The 24724-nt window shown below is 39.9% G+C and overlaps 2 protein-coding genes across 3 annotated transcripts; both read left to right on the top strand.

Moving 5' to 3' along the window:
• The first annotated feature begins 789 nt into the window (after nucleotides 1–789).
• LOC143559592 (toll/interleukin-1 receptor-like protein) lies at nucleotides 790–7255 on the top strand. Of its 2 annotated transcripts, XR_013139966.1 has the most exons (4): nucleotides 790–1481; nucleotides 1608–2696; nucleotides 2761–3029; nucleotides 6841–7255. XR_013139966.1 is itself a non-coding variant. In XM_077048121.1 (2 exons), exons 1-2 carry the CDS (start codon nucleotides 955–957, stop codon nucleotides 1870–1872), a joined length of 792 nt encoding a protein of 263 aa, XP_076904236.1. In that variant the 5' UTR covers nucleotides 790–954; the 3' UTR covers nucleotides 1873–2748. The 2 variants fall into 2 exon arrangements, 1 of the variants encoding a protein (XP_076904236.1); XM_077048121.1 differs by lacking the exons at nucleotides 2761–3029; nucleotides 6841–7255 and having other exon boundaries at nucleotides 1608–2748.
• On the top strand, nucleotides 1938–23624 carry LOC143559600 (TMV resistance protein N-like). The gene is made up of 4 exons (XM_077048126.1): nucleotides 1938–2296; nucleotides 2402–2696; nucleotides 6841–7227; nucleotides 22734–23624. Exons 1-4 carry the CDS (start codon nucleotides 1938–1940, stop codon nucleotides 23622–23624), a joined length of 1932 nt encoding a protein of 643 aa, XP_076904241.1.
• Nucleotides 23625–24724: the final 1100 nt, after the last annotated feature.

The raw sequence follows: 24724 nt of genomic DNA, 5'->3' as shown, positions 1-24724 counted from the left end.
GTTTTACGACCCTAAATTTATTATGTTTGGCTTATTTTATTATATGGACTAATACAATGTTATTGGGCTGAGGGGGTTTTGTGGAGGTAACCCTAACTGGGCTAGGCCCATTAGGGTACCATGATGGTGGCCATGAGGCTCTCTATATAAGGAGGTCTCCACCTCCTTATTAAGGGGTCATGCTCAATAAGAGCCACCACCACTTTTTTGTGTCTGTAAACAAGAGATCTTTGAGATTTCTTAGCAGTCACCTCCACACCCCCTAAAAACCATTGCAGGTCTCAAGCAACCGGAGAAGAAGATCAAGACGTGGTTCGTTTCATCTCGAAAATCCGTGGAAACATCGTCATGGATCAGGTCAGATTCATTTCATGCTTCGACATTGTCGGTGAGGTGGTAGGGACTCCACCCCACTAGAGTTGGTGTGAGCAGGTGCATAGGAAATTCAATGAAAGATAAAAAAAGAGTGCATTTCATGGCCCGGTCCATTATTAATGATTTGAACTTTGAAGAAAGATAAAAAGCAAGAAATTTCCAGGAAAGAGGTCGAAACGAGTGGTAGTTAAATTAAATTTCGTGGAAAAAGAGTCGAAATTTAACAAACACGTTCCATTTTATATATATATATATATATGTATATATATAGGATGAAAATGAAGCCTTTATTTTTATAATGACCAAATTGCTGTCTGTTTAATAACACTTTCCGGCAAGAATCAGTGTCTTCTAAGAATCAGTAATCTTCTTTCTCATTATTCTACTTTGATATGTGCTTGGTCTTGTGGGATTGACTGTTTTACCCATGAGCTATGTTTCTTAAATAATGAATTTATCAACTTACAGATTGTCTATTTATTAGAGTAACAATTCATAAGAATGACTTATTTCTGCATGTGCAGTTTGTTTTGGCAGAAAGGGGACACAATACGTGTTGTTTGCTTTTGAAACTCAAAAATGAATCCATCCTCATCATCTAAGAGGAAAAGGGATCCAAGTTCTTTTGATGATGAACGACCCAAATCATCTAAGAGGCTAAAGAATGACGTCTTCATTAGTTATTCGTTTGAAGATATTGGCAAAACCTTCATCAGCCACCTCCGGGCAGCGCTTGATCACAAGAGTTTTGCCATATCTGACCACACCTTGCTCCCCCCTGGTCAAGATACGCGTTTAGGACAGTCGAAAAATATTGAGGAATCTGAGATGTATGTTGTTGTATTCTCCCCTGATTATGCTTCTTCTGTTAGAAGCCTCGATGAGCTGGTCGATATTATGGACAGTTCCCACAAGTTTAATGAAAGGAAAGTTCTTCCGATATTTTATAAAGTGGAGCCATCCGATGTTAAAAGTCAACAAGGTCCTTTCATGAAACCTTTCGAAGCTCACCAGACCAACGCTAACTTAGATCCACAGAGAGTTCCAAAATGGAAACAGGCCCTAAAAGATGTAGGCAAGATGTCTGGTCTTACCTTGCAAAATGGGTAATTTTTTTCTCCGTTTTCAGTTGTTACATAAAAGTTATAGTTCGTTTGTTGAAGTACCCCGAATGAAAAGATAGAAAGACCAAAATTTTTTATATTAATGTGTTTCACTCTGAAATTTGACAGGGATGAGGCGAAATTTGTATTCAAAATTGTTAAAGAACTAGAGAAGATGCAAAGACCACAAGAGTTGTATGTTACAGATCATCCTGTTGGGGTAGGATCTCGGGCAGAAGAACTCATCTCAACCTTAAGGTTTTGGTTGTTGCGGTTTTTGGATTTAGTGGGATCGGTAAGACGACTATTGTCAAAGAGGTGTTTAATAGAATTGCTCCAAGTTTCGATCTTAGCTGTTTTCTTGCGGATGTGCATTCCTTCTGTCAGGTTCTGAATTGGAAGGTTGAGTTGCCAAAGGCGCTCATATCTTGCCTGACTCGTGAAAATAAGTTTTCAATCATGAGTAATCATAATGAAGGCGTTACAAAGATAAGGAGGCTGGTAAGTCGTCAGAAGGTTCTTTTGGTTCTGGATGACGTTGATCACTTTCAGCGGTTGGAATCATTAGGCATTTCTCCTAATTGGTTCCATGAAGGAAGTAGAATTATTGTGACAACGAGGGATAAAAGGTCCCTTGGTAGCATTCCATATGCACTATACGAAATAAGGTTGTTAAACAGAAGGGAATCTCTCAACCTCTTCACTCGGCTGATGTTTGCAAGAGACGGCCCTATTAACACAAAGTTCATAGAAGAAGTAGCGGGTCGTGCTGGAGGGATCCCCTTGGTTCTTAAGGTGTGGAGTAGCCATTTTCAACGGTATGAAAGGGAACAATGGCCAAGCATATTGGAGACACTGAAAGGAATCCCGCATGGTGATGTTCAAAAGCAGCTCTAGTTGAGCTATGATTCACTTCCTAATAGATCCAAGAAGTTATTTCTGGATATTGCTTGTTTCTTTGATAACGCTTGGGAGGATAAGCATTTAGTTGTGAAAGTATCACAAGATGAAGACTTGGGATTCTTCCCAAATATCGAAATTAAATATCTAGTTGATAAAAGTCTTGTTGAAATAACATCAGACAACGAATTGTGGATGCATCATGCGATTAGGGAAATGGGACTAGAAATTGTCCGACAAGAAAATGAAGATGAGCCTGGACACCGTACTAGATTGTCGGATAAAAGGGATGTGATGCGTGTATTGACAGAATGTTCGGTATGATATCTTTGTGTATATGTACATTAAAGTAATAATTATCTTTCCCCTTCATATTTAACAGGGAACAAAGTCAGTTGAAAGCATTACATTTTATTTAGAAGAGACCTGGAGGCATTTAGAAAGATGAGCAATATGAGGCTGATTAGGTTTGATGGTAGTTATGAGTGTTTAAAGATTAATGGTGAAACGACTCACTTATATTTCAAAAGGTTAAAATACATGAGGTGGGATAGTTTCCCTTTGAAAAGCTTGGACAATATTGAGATGTGCAATGTCGTGGTTCTAAAACTCATCAATAGCAAACTGGAAAGACTTTGGGAAGGAATAAAGGTATGTTTGCCTCACACTTATCCGATATCCACTACAAGAATTAGAACAATAAAACAGAGGTAACATGTCCTCAACATTTTCTTATTTACTACAAACTAAAACAGAGTTAAGAGAAATATGGACGTTTAACTAATAAAATCGGTATATAATTTTATGTAATTTACCCGTAGCTAGGATATTTCAATTTAAAAGAAGCTCGTTGATTTGAAATTTTAGTTTTCAGTAGTTTGTATGTGCTTATATGATTATTTTAAACATATTGAATATCTTTGAAAAAACGAGGTTAAACAGAGGACTTTATCCTATGAGTATGTCAAGAAGTTAAGTCGCTCATGAGTAACTTGAAATCGGCTTGTTTTAAGCTCGAATTAAGCCAAGCTTCGACGAGCTCGTGCCTGAAAATGAGTTCGATCCCGAGCTTCGCGTATCGAGCTTAAGCTAGCTTGTGAACCTAAACAAGCCTAATATTTATAATTTTTGTTTAATTTATCGCATTGTATATATTAGTGTTGGATAAACAAATATTTCTTTCAGCACGTTAAATACATTACTTTTTTGAAAGCTAGCGCGCATTGCAACGGCGACGCGACGGGAACTCGGTTAGTATCGGTCATTACAGTAAAATTTTGTGCCCAGAGTTAAATATCTAAAAGTTTTTAAAAGATTTGTGGAAAAACTGAACGCCTAAAAGTTTTATTATAAAACATAATTATTTTTATCAATGTTGAGAGACAAAAAGTTTTGTGACCAATGTTTATGTTATCAAATTTGAGGAACTAACATATAAATGTGTGAAACTTCAATGAATAAAATTTGAAAGGGACCAAAGTTTGAGGGGCTAAGATGTAAAGTTTTGGTCATCCAACATTCCAACCCATTAATCTCTAGCCTTCCTAAGAGCATATTCAACTTATCTATCAAATTTTGTGAGAAAAGTTTTTATAATGTATGAAGTGGTTTAGGGTGTTGTGAGTGATGAGAGATAAAAGATAATGATAAAGTTATAGAAAAGTATTATTTAACTGAACAGGAAATAAATAATACAGTTAGTTAATGTATTTTTGGATACAGGAATAGGGGATTAGATGCTCTAACACCTTAAGCAACCTTAACTACTTCCACTTCTTCCATTAAACTTGACAAGTATAGATGCACATTGGTGTCCATTAATAGATGTGATTGTGTCATCCATAAGTCACAGAGAAGTATTATTTAAATGAACAGAAGTGAGAAGATACAATAAATTTTATTGTAATTTTAAATTTAAAGACAGAGGATTAAATATGAATGCTCTAACACCTTAAGCAACCTTTCTCAACTTCTTCCACTTCTTCCATTAAACTTGACAAATATAGATGCACATTGGTGTCCTTCATTAATAGATGTGATTGTGCTTCATTAACGGATGTAAATTGGTGCCAATGTGAATGGGTTGGTTGGATTTGGATGATGGTTCAAGATGGGTATGGATCAAGATGGGTATAGGTCAGAATGTATTTTTAAAATAGAGGGTTAGGATGGATATGGGTCAAGATGGGTAAAGCTAACCCATCTTGACCCAAGTGAAGGTTGACATACAAAGGGTTTTAAAAACCCTTCAAAAAAATATTCAAAAAATAATAACTCAAAATATAAATAAAAAACGTAAAATGTAAAATAACTAAAATGTTTCCCACGTCATCCTCGTTCATTAAAAAAAAAGTTTTGTACCGGTTTAGGTTCGAGTTTTTCAGGGTTTTTTTTTCAGTTTTGTTTGTTTTCATTTCGGTCGGTTTCGGTATCTGCTCGGTTTTTATTTCTCGGTTTTTTCGGTTTCATTTCGTTTTTTTTGTTTCGTTTCGATTCATTTTGTTTTGTTTTGGTCGGCTACGTTTCAGCTTTTTTGTTTTGTTTTAGTAAGCTTTTTAATTGCATTTCGTTTTTTTTTTTCATTTTGGTCAGTTTTTCGGTGTCATATCGGTTTTTTGTATCGTTTTGGTCGTTTTTCTATATCGGTTCAGTTTCGTTTCAGCTTTTTTGTTTCGTTTTGGTCGGTTCGGTGTTTTTGATTCGTTTTGGTCCGGTTTTTAAATTGCATTTAGTTTTTTTATGTTTTCCGTTGGTAAGTTTTTCAGTTTCAATTCAGTTTTTTTTGTTTCGGCCGTTTTTCTATTTCGGTTCAGTTTCGTTTCGTTTTTTTTTTCGTTTTGGTCGGTTAAGTGTTTTTGTTTTGTTTTGGTCAACTTTTCAGTTGCATTTTGTTTTTTTTTTTTGTTTCGTTTTGGTTGTTTTCTATTTCGGTTCAGTTTCGTTTTGGTTTTTTTTGTTACGTTTTTGTCGTTTTTCTATTTCAATTCAGTTTCGTTTCGGTTTTTTTGTTTTGTTGTGGTCAGTTTGGTGTTTTGTTTTGGTAAGCTTTTCAGTTGCATTTCGTTTTTTTTTGTTTCGTTTTGGTCAACTTTTCGGTTTCATATCGGTTTTTTTGTTTCGTTTTGGTCGTTTTTCTATTTCGATTCAGTTTTGCGTAGGTTTGGTCGATTCGGTGTTTTTGTTTAGTTTTGGTTAGTTTTTCTGTTGCATTTCGCTTTTTTTGTTTCGTTTTGGTCAGTTTTTCGGTTTCATTCCGGTTTTTTTTTGTTTCGTTTTGGTAGTTTTTCTATTTCGGTTCAGTTTCGTATTTGTTTTTTTGTTTCGTTTTCGGGGTTTTTGTTTCGTTTTGATCGTTTTTTGGGTTTCGGATGAGTTTTGTTTCACACGTGATAGTTTGGGTATTTTGAATTAGATAAATTTTAGATAACTTGTATATTTTGTTTTGATCCATTTTAACCTATAAATGAAACTCACTTGTATATTTCCAACCATCCTAACCCACTTGAAGAATTTTTATGATCCATCATAACCCATTTTACTCTTAAAATTTATCCATCTTAACCCAAAACAAACCATTTGGGTTGAGTTTGCACCCTTAGATGTAATCATGTCATCCCTTCAATACTATTATTAATAAATAATTTTTAAAATAAATAATTAAAAACAATAATTACTTTTATTAATAATTTTGACGTCGAGGCTGACATGTCGAGAACCACATTTTGACGATGGGGCTGGCCGGTTAGCGCGACGACAATGCTGCTTTCGGCTTAGATAGATAGATTTATTTGTTTTGTTTTGTTTTATTTGTACGAACTCGTTGTAGAGACGGGTGTGACATACACACATATATGCAGTTTTATTTATATTATTTGCAATTTATTTTTCGTTTGTTTTGTTGTAATATTGAATTTGAGCTGATCGTTGATGACCATGACCATATTTAATTAAAAAGTGATTTTTTTTAGAAAAAGTGTGTAATATAAAACAAAAAAAGACATTTTTTAAATATTTAATAATACCAAAATATATAAAACACATCTATACGTCATGTATATGCGTCATATAAATTTAATTAAATGTCCCCTTCGGGAGAGTCGGAGAGACATCCACCAATATACCAAATATAGCATTAAAGCACTATTTGCGATATCTAAGTGGGTGTTCCGTTTCTCAAAAAGAGGGGTGTCTAGAAAATTGAATTGACATATGTAAAAGCGGTTGGTGTTGAGAGTTTGTAATTTAAAATATAAATTTACTTCTTTAGTTTTAAATTCTAGAAAATTAAGAGACACATCATGAATTTTGCTGCCATAGCATCATGAGGGATTGACGTCTGGCAATTCATTTTCCTGACCATATGATAAATAAAGAATGGAAGCGACGGCTAATTTTATTCCAAACTATACAATATAAATTTGTATGATTTAGTATTATATGTATTTTATTTATGTGTTTTCAGAGTCTGAAGAAGCTAAGGATTCTCAACGTGAGTGGGTCATGGTCATTAGCCAAGACTGGCAATTTATCTGGTCTTGAGAATCTTGAGGAACTGGACTTGAGTTATTGTAGAAACTTAAAAGAGTTGCATAGCTCTATTGGTGACCTTGAAAAACTTGTTATCTTGAATTTAAAGTCATCCGTGCCGTTAAAGAGGACCCCATGGAAAATGATAGGCAAGCTACCATCCCTACAAAAAATCACTCTTGGAAATTATGATAAAAAAGACAACATGGAATCATTTATTGATGAGGGTAATGATCCTATGCCGTACTCTTTTAAAGAAGGCCACGTAACAACACTAGAGCTTCATGATTGCAACCTATCAGAGATCTCATCACGTGGAGTCGTAAGTCTAGCATCCTTAAAACACTTGTACTTAACTTGTAACATCCCGAAATTTCAAGATAATATTAATTATATTACTTAATAATAGAGGGAAAGTTTACTCGGGTTATCAGGAAATAAATAAATAAAAGAATAGGAGTTGGTATGGGTCGGGCTAGTGTCGGGTAATGGATGTGGGTTATGGACTTGGATTAATAGAGATGGGTTAAATGAGAATGGGCCTTAGGTCCATGGGATTTCAGGGATATAAATATCCCCTAAACCCAAAATATCTTTCATTATTCACCAAACTCCCTAACACACACACCAAGCACACCCAAAACCGCCGCCGGCCGGGCCGAGAAAGAAGGAACGATCGAGCGAGGTCCGGGTAAGAGAGAAAGATTAGTGGTGATACCAAGATAAACGAGATCCAAACAAGCTCAAAAGGTGTGATTCTTGATCTTGGAAGTTTAAAGATCCGAGCTTTTAGTGTATAAACGACCAAAAATGGTCGGGAAGTGTAGTGGGTGGTATTGAACCTTAACAAGGGTGTTAAAATCGCCCGAAATGTTGATCAGAAACCGAAACAGCGGACATCTGGGCAACTTCGCCTTCATCTGGGCAACTTCGCCTTCAAGCGATGAACTTCGCCTGCAGGCTAAGTTCGCCTGATGAACTTCGCCTGCAAGCTAAGTTCGCCTGATGACAAGTTCGCCTGAGGTTTAAGTTCGCCTGATGATAAGTTCGCCTGAGGTTTAACTTCGCCTGATGATAAGTTCGCCTGAGGTTCAACTTCGCCTAAAGCTAAGTTCGCCTGAGGTTTAACTTCGCCTAAAGCTAAGTTCGCCTGAGGTTTAACTTCGCCTGAAGCCAAGTTCGCCCGAGGGTTAACTTCGCCTAAAGCCAAGTTTGATTAGAAAATAAATTATAAAGCGATAAGTTAAGTAAGCTAATACTAGGCCACCAGATTAGATCAGACGAGTATTGATACGTGTATCTTGTACAGTCAGCCGAGCTCAGATAGAGAAGGGATTTACAGCTATCAGAAAAAGAAGCAGAATTCAGGTGAGTTTCTAGCCCCATTTATGTGTTACGTTTTCGGGGCTGTGTGCATACTCAATATGTTTGTTAATACACTTATCCTAAGAGATAAGTGTATGCCTTATATGGATATTGTGAAATATATGAATGATTGCTTGACGGTACGTGAACGATCTTCGGATATTGCACGTACTGTCAGGTTGCAGCGCTAAGAATAAGGTAAGTATGTTATGTATGTTTATGTGTATGAACATGATAGAGATAATAGAAGAAAGAAATGATAACGTATGGTTGTATGGTTACGAAGAGGGTACCGAGCCCTAGTAATACTCGAGGAATGTAGGGGGTAATACTCTTTATAACGTAAGATATGAAAGTAAGATAATACTAAAGAAAGTAAGAAAGTATGAACGAAAGGATATAATTTTATGTGTATGCCTTATATGGATAATGCGAAATATATGAATGATTGCTTGATGGTACGTGAACGATCTTCGGATATTGCACGTATCGTCAAGGAAAGTGACTAGCTCCTTACATGGATATTAAATAATAAAGTATAGTGTTCCTTTTATGGAAGGTATAGTGTTCCTTTTATGTGACATCTGACCCGATCCGACCCGACCCAGGTACCCGTTTCTCTTATCCGATCTCTTTCTTTTGTGATTTAATATTTATTTATACTTATATTTTATTTTTAATAATAATAATATATATTTCCTTCCCGCCTCTTTCTCTCTCTTTCTTTCCGCCGTCCCCTCCCTCTTCCTTCTCTCTTTCCGCCTTGTTTCCCTCTTTCTTCTAACTCTTTGCTTGTCCTTTGGTTCTTCCCGCCTAAGGATGTCTGCAGCTCCACGCGCCAGACTCCTTACATGGAAGCCTGCGTGAAGACATCTTGTTCCTGCGATGCGTGAAGAGAACTCTTCTCGCAGCGCGCTAAGAATGCATGTTCTTCCCGCAATGCGCTAAGAATGTATGTTCTTCCCGCGATGCGCTTAGAATTCCAGGTTCTTCACGCAGCGCGCTAAGGATTTGTGATTCTTCCCGCAGCACGCTAAGGTTTGTTGTGCCAGCCTTCGCGCTCGCGCACTCAGCCTTCTCGCGCTTGACCCTTTAGTCTAGTCTTCTGTTTATTCTAGCCGTTTGCTTTTGTAATGTCTTTTCTTCTGAGCTGTTGACCTAACCTATCTAATGTCTGAATAGTTACTTTTGGCGCAGCATGCGTACCAACCCCATTGGTTGGTAGAAAAAGTGACTGACATTATCTTTTGAGATCTGCTTTTGCCATGCTTGACCAGTACCTTTATCTGAACCGCCCATGCCTTTTTTACTGTTCCCTGACAGCTTTATCTTGCCCCCTGCAGCTGCCATATCTTTTGATATCTTTTGTTATCTTTTGTTTTGTCTTGTTCTGTTTGTCTTGGAATCTTTTCCCCTTTTTCTGGATTTATGTCTCCTAGGGTTTCTCTATAAATAATAGTATTATTTTTCCTAACACTACACACACAAAACACTTACTCTCTCCTGACCTCCTCCTTGCTCTCTCTGCCGCCTCCCTCTCTGCCTCCGTCTTCCTCCCTGATCTGCCCTGCTTTTCCGGTAATATATATATATAATAATTTACTTATTAATTATGCTAACTTGTAATCAAGACTTAAAACCGATCGTTAAAACAATAATCTTATTTATAGGTTAACTTGTGCTTGTTTAAAGTTGGTTCTTGCTTTATCTTACACCGCATCGTTTATCAAGTGAGTAATCTCGTACCTAATCCCTTTTTATTTTTAATGTTTTGGGATGTTCATGTGTTCATACAAACTTAGAGTCTTAAACTTGTTTATGAACTTTAGTCGCGCAGTATCCCATGTGTTGAGGACGTAGACTTGGCTGTTTATTTGTATGTGTGGATCATTAACCGTCTTGTCGGTCTATTCCGCAGTTTTCATGGTACCATTAGATGAACACGGGAGAACTATCGTTTATGATTTTCTCTTTTATTTACACATGCACAGTTAGTCTTGTTTGTGAGCTCAATTGTGAGCACTGGCAGTCTTGTCTCTTAGAGTTGGTCCCGATCTGATTACACCCTTGTTGAAACCCAGACATACACATGTTGCGCGCAGATTTATTGTTATCTATGTATTGTATTAAACTTGATTTCTCACCAACACGCAAGTGTTTGACGTTTATTTTAACACATGTTCAGGTTTGCAGTAGCTGTTTTGGAGCTTGTGGACACATAGGACGTTTTTACTTTTGGACCTAGATTAAAATGTATCAAGACAAGTTATTGCTGTTCGAATATTTTGATTTATAATATATTGATTTATGTTGATTTATATTGTGTTTGCTTTGCGTGTGCGTGAATGAATGTATTTATTAAATATTGACACCCAATAGTGTCACGAGTAATGAAACAATATGTGGCGCCCCGATGTATAATCCGCCTTTGGTCGGGGTGTTACAGATTGGTATCAGAGCTCGTTGACTTTAGGATAGGTGGTTAGACGTAACGGCCTAGAATACCTAAGAGTCCATTCTCGCGCATGAGAGAAATCTCATGTTTGCACGCTTATTGTTAATTACTCGTTATTTATGAATATGCTCGCACTTGCGCAGTATATGATTTTATGTTTTATTTCGCGATATTTCGATTTTTGTTGAATTTCGATTTTTATTGATTTTACTTACATATTCGTTTGTTGGATTTGAAAATCCGAAAAGTCATGGTGATACATGAATAGTTGATTTTCAATTTCCATTTACGATTATGTTCTGAGGTTGGAGACTTGAAAAGTCATGGTGATACATGAATTGTCAACCTCCAATACTCATTTTCTTGTATATTTTATATTGAGGATTGAAAAGTCATGGTGATACATGAATCGTCAATCTCCAATACTCGTTTACTCGTATATTTTAAATTGGGAATTCGGAAAGTCATGGTGATACATGAATTGTCGATTTCTGATTCGAATTTGTTACCTTTATTAAGTCTGCATTTAGGATCATTTATTTTACTTAAACTGTTGACTGTAACTGACTCCGTGAACCCAAGCTTTATAAGATTAAAACTTTGCGCTAAAACCAAGATATTAACTAAAATTAAAATTTTTATAGAATGCCTCCGCTATCTCGCCGATTTCAGAGAAGAGAAGCCTCGCGCATGCGTAGACAGCAACGTTCCCAGGAAATGGCCGCCGTGATAGCCCAAGCCTTGAGCCAAAACAATACCTCCAGTTACAACATTAAGTCCTTTAACGCGGGTAACCCTCCAAAGTTCACAGGTCTTGAAGGAGCCACCGTGATGCTCCAATGGCTCGAAAAGATTGAAAACACTTTCCTCCATACCCAATGCCCCTCAGACAGACGAACCCTATTTGCTTCCAGTGTCCTGGAATCCTGAGCGCTTACATGGTGGAATGGAGTAGCTCATGCGCGTGGCGCAGAGGCTGCTTCTAGCATGACATGTGAGGAATTCAAGGAAATTCTTACGCGAGAATTCTGCCCTCCCAACGAAGTTAAGCGCCTGGAGGAAGAATTCTGGAACTTGAAGCAATACAGCGGAGAAACGCGCGAGTACGCGACGCGCTTCCATGAACTAAGCCTGCTTGTCCCTCACCTTGTTACCCCTTCCCGCCGAGCCATAGAGAAATTCCTTGGGGGTCTCCCCATGGAAATTCAAGATTCTGTATGGGCCAGAAACCCAGTTACCCTCTCTGACGCCATCGAATTGGCCGCTGTGCTCAGCGACAACCATGTCAGAGCAGGAACCCTGTTCCTGCGGGGAACAGAAAAGACCAAACTCACCAAGACTGTCCCTGAACCAACAGAAACCAAACCTGAACCCTCAAACCGTAACAACCTCAAGCGCAGGCGCAAGGCCTATGCGCTTACCAACCCGCCCATTGTCCAGCAACCCGCATACCAACCCCCAGTTTACGCGCCTAACCCTCTGTCAGCTTACCCAACTCCCCCTGTAGTTCACAACTATGCCCTAACCAATCCAGCACTCCCTGCCCCGCCAACTAAGAAACCTTACACAGGAAACCATCCCTTTTGCCCAACCTGTAGATTTCACCACCCAACCCAAACCCCGTGTCGACTTTGTAACCGATGTGGCCGTACTGGTCACACTGCTGAGAACTGTAGAGTCCTTCCCGCCAATCCAATTGCGCCAACACCACCAGTCTACCCGCAGAACCCACAATCAATCTACCAAAACCCACGACCCAGATCGTGCTTTAACTGCGGTGATCCCAGTCATTTCCGGAACGCGTGCCCGAGACTACAAGTGCAAATCACACAAGCGAATCCGGTGAACCAGATTTCAAACCAAGTGACGCGTGGACGAGCTTTTAACATAACCGCGCACCAAGCGCAAGCGAATAATGACGTAGTTAATGGTACATTTTTGCTTAACGGATTTTATGCTTCTGTACTTTTTGATACTGGCGCCGATCGAAGTTTTATCTCTCGCGCCTTCGAGCAGAAGCTTGCGCGACCGCGCAACGATTTAAAAGAAGATTTTTCAGTTGAATTGGCTAACGGTGAAACTGTTTTAATTAACTCGGTGATTAAAGATTGTACGCTTAACCTTAACGAAAACGATTTTCTGATCGACCTCATCCCCATGCCTCTTGGAAGCTTTGATGTTATTATTGGTATGGACTGGCTCTCGCATAATCGCGCCGAAGTTAATTGCGCCAAGAAGTTGATTCGCATTCCTCGAGAAAATGGTGATCTTCATATTTACGGCGAAAAACCCTCCAGTGGTCTTAAACTTATGTCTTGCGCCGAAGCCCAAAGACTCATGCGGAAGAAGTGTATTGCATTTCTAGCCCATGTGGTTAAACCTGTTGAAGAGAAGAAGCTTCGCGATATCCCTGTTGTGCGTGATTTCCCTGAAGTTTTTCCTGATGATCTTCCTGGTATCCCTCCCGCTCGTGAAGTCGAGTTCCGTATTGATCTTGTCCCTGGTGCTTCCCCCATAGCTAAATCTCCTTACCGTCTTGCACCCGCTGAGATGCAAGAATTGGCCAGCCAACTTCAAGAGTTGACTGCTAAAGGATTCATTCGCCCTAGCTCTTCGCCCTGGGGTGCTCCGGTGTTGTTCGTTAAAAAGAAAGATGGATCGTTCCGCATGTGTATTGATTACCGCGAGTTGAACAAACTCACCATTAAAAACCGGTATCCCTTACCACGTATTGACGACCTCTTTGATCAACTCCAAGGTGCCTCTTGTTTTTCCAAGATCGATCTCCGCTCTGGCTATCACCAGTTGCGCATCCGCGATGAAGATGTTCCGAAGACTGCTTTTCGAACTCGTTATGGCCATTTTGAATTCTTGGTCATGTCCTTCGGTCTAACCAACGCACCCGCTGTTTTCATGGATCTAATGAATCGGGTGTGTAGGCCTTTCTTGGATAAATTCGTGATTGTGTTTATCGATGATGTTCTGGTGTATTCTAAGACCAAGGCCGAGCATGAGCAACATCTTCGGTTGGTGTTGCAAAAGCTTAGAGCTGAGCAACTCTATGCTAAGCTTTCCAAGTGTGAATTTTGGTCGGATGAAGTACAGTTTCTTGGCCATGTTGTAAATAAGATGGGTATTCATGTCGACCCATCCAAAATTGAAGCAATCAAGAACTGGATTACGCCATCCTCTCCTTCTGAGATCCGTTCCTTTCTGGGCTTAGCTGGTTACTACCGGCGATTCATTTCGAACTTCTCGAAGATCGCTTTGCCTTTAACAGCTTTAACGCACAAAGGTAAACCGTATATTTGGGGCTCGAAGCAAGAAGAAGCCTTTCTGACGCTCAAGCGTTTGTTGTGTGAAGCTCCTGTTCTTGCGTTACCTGAGGGTAATGAAGATTTTGTCGTGTACTGCGATGCCTCCAACCAAGGTCTCGGTTGTGTTCTTATGCAACGAGGCAAGGTTATCGCTTACGCATCAAGGCAACTTAAGGTTCATGAAAAGAATTATACAACTCACGATCTCGAACTTGGTGCAGTTGTTTTTGCCTTGAAGATCTGGAGACACTACCTTTATGGTACTAAGTGTATCCTCTACACTGACCATAAAAGCCTTCAGCATATCTTTGATCAAAAGGAACTTAACATGAGGCAACGCCGATGGAACGAACTCATCAGCGATTACGATTGTGAGATCCGGTATCATCCTGGTAAGGCTAATGTGGTAGCCGATGCGCTCAGCCGAAAACCCTGCCAGCTTAACTGTATTTTGCCGCGCACGCAGCTTCACTTCGCGCCGATTCAAAGCAACCTTGAATCGCGTATTCGTGACGCGCAGCGCGCATCCATCAGTAATGGTAACCTTCGCGCCGAGTTAGCGTGTGGCGCGGAAGCACTCTTTGTCCCTAATCTGAGTGGAATTCTCTGCTATCTCAATCGCATCTGGATTCCCTTTGATGAGAATCTTCGCGCTGATATCCTGAGTGAAGCGCACAAATCTCGGTATTCTATTCATCCTGGCGCTGATAAGATGTACAAGGATTTGCGCATAACTTATTGGTGGCCCGGTATGAAAAAGGATATTGCTGTGTTCGTAGCTAAATGCCTGACTTGTTCTAAAGTAAAAGCTGAACACCAACGCCCATCTGGTTTGCTCGAACAACCAGAAATTCCTACGTGGAAATGGGAATGTGTAGCGATGGACTTTATTACCAAGTTACCTTTGACAGCAAGCAAACATGATAGCATTTGGGTAATAGTGGATCGATTGACTAAGTCTGCTCACTTCCTGCCCATTCGTGAAAACTACCGTGTTGAGCAACTCGCGCAGCTGTATGTCAAGGAAATTGTCTGCCGCCATGGTACTCCTTTGAGCATCATATCCGATCGCGATGGCCGTTTTATATCTCGCTTTTGGAAATCTCTCCAATCTGCACTAGGAACTCGCTTGGACATGAGTACGGCATATCATCCTCAGACCGACGGACAGTCTGAGCGAACTATTCAAACTCTTGAGGATATGCTCCGATCTTGTGTTCTTGATTTTGGAGGTAATTGGGATTCACACCTGCCTTTGATTGAGTTCTCTTATAATAACAGCTATCATTCCAGTATTGGTATGGCCCCATTTGAAGCACTTTACGGTCGTAAGTGCCGCTCCCCGATTTGTTGGAGCGAAGTGGGAGAAGCTCAAATCACAGGACCCGAACTTGTTCAAGAGACAACTGATAAAATCGCCAAGATCCGTGATCATCTGCTGACTGCCAGGAGCCGACAGAAGAGTTACGCAGATCGTAGGCGAAAGCCTCTCGAATTTCAAGTTGGTGATCTTGTTCTCCTCAAAGTGTCGCCTTGGAAAGGTGTTGTCCGCTTTGGGAAGAAAGGTAAGCTTGCTCCTCGTTATGTTGGTCCATTCAAGATTCTCGCGCGTGTGGGAAAAGTTGCCTACAGACTTGACCTGCCGCCCGCGCTCAGTAATGTGCATCCAACGTTCCATGTATCCAATCTCAAGAAGTGTTTAGCTGACGAGAACCTTCACATTCCACTTGATGAAGTTCAAGTTGATGAAACTATGCATTTCGTTGAGAAGCCTGTTGAGATTATGGATCGCGAGGTTAAGCAAACCAAGCGCAGTCGTATCCCTATCGTGAAAGTTCGCTGGGAGTCCAAGCGCGGAGCCGAGTTTACATGGGAAAGGGAAGATCAAATGAAGATCAAGTACCCGCACCTGTTCTCTGCGCAACCTACTTCGAGATAAATTTCGGGACGAAATTTCTTAAAGTAGGGGAGACTGTGACATCTGACCCGATCCGACCCGACCCAGGTACCCGTTTCTCTTATCCGATCTCTTTCTTTTGTGATTTAATATTTATTTATACTTATATTTTATTTTTAATAATAATAATATATATTTCCTTCCCGCCTCTTTCTCTCTCTTTCTTTCCGCCGTCCCCTCCCTCTTCCTTCTCTCTTTCCGCCTTGTTTCCCTCTTTCTTCTAACTCTTTGCTTGTCCTTTGGTTCTTCCCGCCTAAGGATGTCTGCAGCTCCACGCGCCAGACTCCTTACATGGAAGCCTGCGTGAAGACATCTTGTTCCTGCGATGCGTGAAGAGAACTCTTCTCGCAGCGCGCTAAGAATGCATGTTCTTCCCGCAATGCGCTAAGAATGTATGTTCTTCCCGCGATGCGCTTAGAATTCCAGGTTCTTCACGCAGCGCGCTAAGGATTTGTGATTCTTCCCGCAGCACGCTAAGGTTTGTTGTGCCAGCCTTCGCGCTCGCGCACTCAGCCTTCTCGCGCTTGACCCTTTAGTCTAGTCTTCTGTTTATTCTAGCCGTTTGCTTTTGTAATGTCTTTTCTTCTGAGCTGTTGACCTAACCTATCTAATGTCTGAATAGTTACTTTCGGCGCAGCATGCGTACCAACCCCATTGGTTGGTAGAAAAAGTGACTGACATTATCTTTTGAGATCTGCTTTTGCCATGCTTGACCAGTACCTTTATCTGAACCGCCCATGCCTTTTTTACTGTTCCCTGACAGCTTTATCTTGCCCCCTGCAGCTGCCATATCTTTTGATATCTTTTGTTATCTTTTGTTTTGTCTTGTTCTGTTTGTCTTGGAATCTTTTCCCCTTTTTCTGGATTTATGTCTCCTAGGGTTTCTCTATAAATAATAGTATTATTTTTCCTAACACTACACACACAAAACACTTACTCTCTCCTGACCTCCTCCTTGCTCTCTCTGCCGCCTCCCTCTCTGCCTCCGTCTTCCTCCCTGATCTGCCCTGCTTTTCCGGTAATATATATATATAATAATTTACTTATTAATTATGCTAACTTGTAATCAAGACTTAAAACCGATCGTTAAAACAATAATCTTATTTATAGGTTAACTTGTGCTTGTTTAAAGTTGGTTCTTGCTTTATCTTACACCGCATCGTTTATCAAGTGAGTAATCTCGTACCTAATCCCTTTTTATTTTTAATGTTTTGGGATGTTCATGTGTTCATACAAACTTAGAGTCTTAAACTTGTTTATGAACTTTAGTCGCGCAGTATCCCATGTGTTGAGGACGTAGACTTGGCTGTTTATTTGTATGTGTGGATCATTAACCGTCTTGTCGGTCTATTCCGCAGTTTTCATGGTACCATTAGATGAACACGGGAGAACTATCGTTTATGATTTTCTCTTTTATTTACACATGCACAGTTAGTCTTGTTTGTGAGCTCAATTGTGAGCACTGGCAGTCTTGTCTCTTAGAGTTGGTCCCGATCTGATTACACCCTTGTTGAAACCCAGACATACACATGTTGCGCGCAGATTTATTGTTATCTATGTATTGTATTAAACTTGATTTCTCACCAACACGCAAGTGTTTGACGTTTATTTTAACACATGTTCAGGTTTGCAGTAGCTGTTTTGGAGCTTGTGGACACATAGGACGTTTTTACTTTTGGACCTAGATTAAAATGTATCAAGACAAGTTATTGCTGTTCGAATATTTTGATTTATAATATATTGATTTATGTTGATTTATATTGTGTTTGCTTTGCGTGTGCGTGAATGAATGTATTTATTAAATATTGACACCCAATAGTGTCACGAGTAATGAAACAATATGTGGCGCCCCGATGTATAATCCGCCTTTGGTCGGGGTGTTACATTTTATGGAAAGTATAGTGTTCCTTTTATGGATAGTAAAGTGTTCCTTCTATGGATAGTATAGTGTTCCTCCTATGGAAAGTATATATGGTAGGGTAATGGTAATGGTTCTTCTAATAAATATTACGTGACGATCCTCCTATGGATATTTATACAAGGTTAAGGTAGTAATATGTGTCTTCGGATACGGGAAGTAATATATGAGAATAGATTGTATGTTGCCTGATTAACTAGAACTCACTCAGCGTAGCTGACTTTTAGTATGCACGCAGGTGAGCTGATTATAGAGTTAGCATGAGGATGACACACGGCATGGATTGAACGGCTGGCATCTGAAGAAAGAAGTAAAAATGTTTTGGATATAAAGTTTTGTGTTATGGTATCAAAGAAAAGATTTAATGTTTTATAACAAATGATGGATGTTTTATATTCCGCGAAAAGTTTTAATAAACTCTGATTTGATGGACTGTGTTTATGAGTAAATCCGACGCTAAAGTAGGGCTACCGGGTTCGGGGCCTTACAAGTTGGTATCAGAGCATAAATTCGAGAGATTTAAGCATCCTACATGCTTAGACTCGAACAGAGAATGAGATTTAAGTAAGAAAGGAAAGAAGATGCCAGTTCAAGAATGTCATGTGTCGCTCAAGCAAGATCAGTAAAGGTAAAGTGTATGATTAAATGATATATGTTAATGAGAAAGAAAAGATATGTGAACGATAGGGATAGGAATAATTGATTGTTTGATTTGACTAACTGCTTAAGTAGAACCAGCACAAATAGACTCATAAAGGGAAGTGTATAGGACACGGAAAGCAACGTGATCAGCTAGTCACAGCTGGCCAATGTTATTACCTGTTAGCCTTGCTATCCTTGTACTAAATAGTTCCTTGAGTGATGATGTTTGTGTTTTCCCTTTTAGAATACTAATGGCTGGAGCTGGAGAATTTGTTGGAACTGGGGGTCGCACTGGACGTCGTGGTAGGCCTCGTCTTGTTCGGCAACCCACGGTAGAAGAAGCTTCCCACACCGAAGATGAAGGAAGCGCAGCTGGAGGAGGCCAGAACAACAACGAAGAAGTTCAACTTAGCCCTGCAGTTCAAGCAGCCATTGTTCAAGCTGTAGTTGCTGCTGTGAAGAACCTGAATCCCGAAGGATCTGCTGGAAGCCGTGAACGAACTGCTGAAGGGGCGGGTGGTGATGGTAGGAAGGATGGGGAAGGAGAAAGAGGGGCCTCGAGTGAGGATAAGTCTGTGAAAGTCGATGACAGGAGAAGAGGCCAAGGTGGGTGCAACTATAAGTCCTTCAAAGGATGCGACCCGCCAAAGCTGACTGGGTTGGGAGACGCAATCGCTACTCTCCAATGGATAGCCACTATGGACAAGGTTATCCGCATTAGCAAATGCCGTCCCGACCAAGCTGTGGGTTATGCTACTCAGTCATTTGAGGAAGAAGCTATGTATTGGTGGGAAGGTGTGGAGCAGAGAAAGACTAGGGATGAGATCAAGGCGTTGAGATGGGACGATCTGAAGGAGTTGGTGATGAAAAAGTTCTGCGCAGATGCCGAGGTTGAAAGGACGGAGATGAAGTTCCTGAATTTAAAGGCCGGTATGATGACGCATCGTGAGTATACTACTGAATTCAACCGACTATCTAGGTTGGTGCCTGATATGGTTGACACTGAGGTCAAAAGAATCAAATGTTATGTGAGGGGATTGCCACAAAAAGTCCGCATGTTGGTCAGGGCAAATAAACCTGCTACTTTTGACTCTGCCGTTGAACTTGCAGAAGTGGTTTATGCTGACCTGGCTGAGGACGATGTGGTGGTGGGGGAAAAGAAGGAAAAGAAATGGGCTACCTCTGCTAAGCGGTCTGGCGAGATGGTGACAACAACTGATGAGAGGAAGGCCAAGGTTGGGAACAAGGATGCGTGTAAGACGTGTGGGCGAGTGCACCCGGGGGAATGCAGGATTGGGACAGACAGGTGCTATCGGTGCGGAAAGGGTGGGCATTACTCTCGAGACTGCCCTGATCGTCCAAAGTGCTACAAATGCGGAAGAGCTGACCACATGGCTAGGGATTGCAAGGAATCAGGGGCGGGAGGTGCGGAAAGATGAAGACTTGGGGAAACTGCAGAGAGGAACGCTTGATGAAGGAATAATTGTTCATGCAATGGTTTTATTAAGTTGCTTTTGCTTAAGGACTTGTTGTGTGTTAAGGTTTAAAACTTATGGTTATCAGTGACGTGTTATATATATTGAGTAGGTTATGAATGATTATTATGTTATGATGAAATGTTGTTTAGACAATAGTGTTAAAAGTACTAATCGAAGCCCTTGGAGGTATGAGATGAGTTGTGGTACATCGAGGGTCTCATGGACAAGCTACCTTAAATAGCTAAAACACATGACCACCATTCGATGACTGCAAAGTCGGAAGTAAGAAGGATAACTCAGAAAGCGAAGGCGATTCAATAAAGCGTGTAAATATAAGAAGTTTTCCTTTTATAGGGAATAAGTTAGGTTTCGGGGACGAAACCTCTTTAAGGAGGGAAGACTTGTAACATCCCGAAATTTCAAGATAATATTAATTATATTACTTAATAATAGAGGGAAAGTTTACTCGGGTTATCAGGAAATAAATAAATAAAAGAATAGGAGTTGGTATGGGTCGGGCTAGTGTCGGGTAATGGATGTGGGTTATGGACTTGGATTAATAGAGATGGGTTAAATGAGAATGGGCCTTAGGTCAATGGGATTTCAGGGATATAAATATCCCCTAAACCCAAAATATCTTTCATTATTCACCAAACTCCCTAACACACACACCAAGCACACCCAAAACCGCCGTCGGCCGGGCCGAGAAAGAAGGAAGGATCGAGCGAGGTCCGGGTAAGAGAGAAAGATTAGTGGTGATACCAAGATAAACGAGATCCAAACAAGCTCAAAAGGTATGATTCTTGATCTTGGAAGTTTAAAGATCCGAGCTTTTAGTGTATAAACGACCAAAAATGGTCGGGAAGTGTAGTGGGTGGTATTGAACCTTAACAAGGGTGTTAAAATCGCCCGAAATGTTGATCAGAAACCGAAACAGCGGACATCTGGGCAACTTCGCCTTCATCTGGGCAACTTCGCCTTCAAGCGATGAACTTCGCCTGCAAGCTAAGTTCGCCTGATGAACTTCGCCTGCAAGCTAAGTTCGCCTGATGACAAGTTCGCCTGATGATAAGTTCGCCTGAGGTTTAACTTCGCCTAAAGCTAAGTTCGCCTGAGGTTCAACTTCGCCTAAAGCTAAGTTCGCCTGAGGTTTAACTTCGCCTAAAGCTAAGTTCGCCTGAGGTTTAACTTCGCCTGAAGCCAAGTTCGCCCGAGGGTTAATTTCGCCTAAAGCCAAGTTTGATTAGAAAATAAATTATAAAGCGATAAGTTAAGTAAGCTAATACTAGGCCACCAGATTAGATCAGACGAGTATTGATACGTGTAACTTGTACAGTCAGCCGAGCTCAGATAGAGAAGGGATTTACAGCTATCAGAAAAAGAAGCAGAATTCAGGTGAGTTTCTAGCCCCATTTATGTGTTACGTTTTCGGGGCTGTGTGCATACTCAATATGTTTGTTAATACACTTATCCTAAGAGATAAGTGTATGCCTTATATGGATAATGTGAAATATATGAATGATTGCTTGATGGTACGTGAACGATCTTCGGATATTGCACGTACTGTCAGGTTGCAGCGCTAAGAATAAGGTAAGTATGTTATGTATGTTTATGTGTATGAACATGATAGAGATAATAGAAGAAAGAAATGATAATGTATGGTTGTATGGTTACGAAGAGGGTACCGAGCCCTAGTAATACTCGAGGAATGTAGGGCGTAATGCTCTTTATAACGTAAGATATGAAAGTAAGATAATACTAAAGAAAGTAAGAAAGTATGAACGAAAGGATATAATTTTATGTGTATGCCTTATATGGATAATGTGAAATATATGAATGATTGCTTGATGGTACGTGAACGATCTTCGGATGTTGCACGTATCGTCAAGGGAAGTGACTAGCTCCTTACATGGATATTAAATAATAAAGTATAGTGTTCCTTTTATGGAAGGTATAGTGTTCATTTTATGGAAAGTATAGTGTTCCTTTTATGGAAGGTATAGTGTTCCTTTTATGGATAGTAAAGTGTTCCTTCTATGGATAGTATAGTGTTCCTCCTATGGAAAGTATATATGGTAGGGTAATGGTAATGGTTCTTCTAATAAATATTACGTGACGATCCTCCTATGGATATTTATACAAGGTTAAGGTAGTAATATGTGTCTTCGGATACGGGAAGTAATATATGAGAATAGATTGTATGTTGCCTGATTAACTAGAACTCACTCAGCGTAGCTGACTTTTAGTATGCACGCAGGTGAGCTGATTATAGAGTTAGCATGAGGATGACACACGGCATGGATTGAACGGCTGGCATCTGAAGAAAGAAGTAAAAATGTTTTGGATATAAAGTTTTGTGTTATGGTATCAAAGAAAAGATTTAATGTTTTATAACAAATGATGGATGTTTTATATTCCGCGAAAAGTTTTAATAAACTCTGATTTGATGGACTGTGTTTATGAGTAAATCCGACGCTAAAGTAGGGCTACCGGGTTCGGGGTAACTCATGTCAATTTCTCTAGCCATTGTGATATCCTTCTCCAACTCCATCAATTGAACACAATAGAGTTGAACCATTGTGACCTCATACAATCGATTCCAAACCTTCCAGAAAACGTTACATCCATCGCAGCATTTGCATGTGAAAGTCTGGTGAATCTTCCTTGTAACATTTCCGAGTTAAAATCTCTAACAGTACTTGACTTTTTCGAGTTACAACTTAGAAGAGTTGCACAGCTCTGTTGGTGACCTTGAAAAACTTGTTAACTTGAATTTAAAGTCATCCGTGCCGTTAAAGAGGACCCCATGGGAAATGATAGGCAAGCTACCATCCCTACAAAAACTCACTTTTGGAAATTATGATAAAAAAGACGACATGGAATCATTTATTGATGAGGGTAATGATCCTATGCCGTACTCTTTTAAAGAAGGCCACTTAACAACACTCAAGCTTTATGGATGCAACCTATCAGAGATCTCATCACGTGGAGTCGTAACCCTAGCATCCTTAAAACACTTGTACTTAGAGAATGTCAATATCTCTAGCCATTGTGATATCCTTCTCCAACTCCATCATTTGAACACAATAGAGTTTTACGGTTGTCACATCATACAATCGATTCCAAACCTTCCAGAAAACATTATATGTTCAAGTCTGGTGAATCTTCCTTGTAACATTTCCGAGTTAAAATCTCTAACAGTGCTTAAGTTTTATGACTGCGAGAAACTTAGAAGTGGAGACCCTCATTTTCTCATGAAGGTCACAGGACTAACGAACCTCACTCATTTAACAATGTGTGATTGCAGCGTCTCCCAAGTACCCTTCGAGATTGGGAATTTGGTGTCATTAAAGGAGTTAGACCTTTCAGACAACCCATTCTGTAGCCTTCCTGACAACTTAAGCAACCTTTCCCAACTGCTTTACCTCAACATAGAGGAGTGTCATCAATTAAGGCTGCTTCCACTTCTTCCACCAAACTTGAAATATATAACTGCATTTGACTGTCGCTTATTAGATGTGACGTCATCTGCTTTTCAATATCTTAAAGTGTGCTACAAGGTATGCAATCTCTCCCTCGTAAATTAATTCAGTTTCTAATCATCTATTTTCTTTTATCTTTTTAATGCATTATACGTACTGCCTGCCTTCTTGTAACACACTTTAGTACGTGTTCCTGACAACAACAGGAATCACCCTTCAGTAATGGGTTTATGATGAGCTTCTCAGGGCAGAAAGAGGTTCCTGACTAGTGCAGTTATCGAAACAGGGGAGATGTTTTATCTTTTGTAGCACCACTCAACTTGGAGGACAACATCTGTGGTTTCATCTTATGTGCCAACACCCCCACATACTATTACACCAGCATCAATATTAATCCTGAAATGCATAATAAAACGAAAAATACAAGTCATAGCTTCGAAGATTATACAAGTTATCCGTTCACAATAGTTCGAGATTGCATGTGTGTTATGTCGTGTCCCCTTAATGATACGACACTTTTGGTAGAACCCGGTGACTCTGTGGTACTTGAATTTCCTCAAGGATCGGTTTCGAGTTGTGGGTTACGTTTGATATACGAGAATGATGTGGTAGATTCTAATTTAGTTACTCAAACGGCTACCGAGCCCACACCCCATATCCCCTCGGAGACTGGTGTTACTCAGTTGCATGCCATTTCCATCCATTCACAATGCGATGATTATTCATTTTTCATTGATAATTTCTCTTCAGATGATGAATGTCACACCCCAACCAAAGGTGGCGGAACATGCCGGGGTGCAACGTGATTGGACAAATACACAAGACACTATTAAAGTGACAATATTTAATCAACTCATTAATTTCATTCAATCACCAAAGTAACACATATTGTTCATACAAATAACATCAAAACATAAGAAATAGATATTGTTCATTCTTCTAATAACCTAGCGGTATCAAAATAGAATGACGTCTTCAAACTCCAACTCAAGTAATAATCAAACCTGTAACATGCATAAAATAACATTTGTCAACACGTATGTTGGTGAGCAATTTCATAGTTTTGAGTATATATAATATGAGTGAAATCCACAAACGTATATGAGACTATAAATAAAAGCATCAATCATGGTATATAAAACATACGTAAATGAGGATCCTTTCTAATCGGTAAGAATACCGACATACTTGGATAATGAGGCCCT

The sequence above is a fragment of the Bidens hawaiensis genome, unplaced genomic scaffold, assembly GCF_021521415.1.
Source record: "Bidens hawaiensis isolate Kalapana, Puna unplaced genomic scaffold, B.hawaiensis_p1.1 tig00019940_1, whole genome shotgun sequence".
NCBI lineage: Eukaryota > Viridiplantae > Streptophyta > Magnoliopsida > Asterales > Asteraceae > Bidens > Bidens hawaiensis.
The sequence above is the reverse complement of the archived record's forward strand: the minus strand, read 5'-3'. Positions and strand labels throughout refer to the sequence as shown.

Bases quoted from the DNA above. Each gene is read 5' to 3' on its own strand.
- LOC143559592 (XM_077048121.1), top strand. From the start codon at position 955: ATGAATCCATCCTCATCATCTAAGAGGAAAAGGGATCCAAGTTCTTTT. The intron at 1,482-1,607 runs GTAATTTTTTTC...GAAATTTGACAG, and splicing joins GGTCTTACCTTGCAAAATGG to GGATGAGGCGAAATTTGTAT.
- LOC143559600 (XM_077048126.1), top strand. From the start codon at position 1,938: ATGAGTAATCATAATGAAGGCGTTACAAAGATAAGGAGGCTGGTAAGT. The intron at 2,297-2,401 runs GTATGAAAGGGA...ACTTCCTAATAG, and splicing joins TGGAGTAGCCATTTTCAACG to ATCCAAGAAGTTATTTCTGG. The intron at 2,697-6,840 runs GTATGATATCTT...ATGTGTTTTCAG, and splicing joins GTGTATTGACAGAATGTTCG to AGTCTGAAGAAGCTAAGGAT.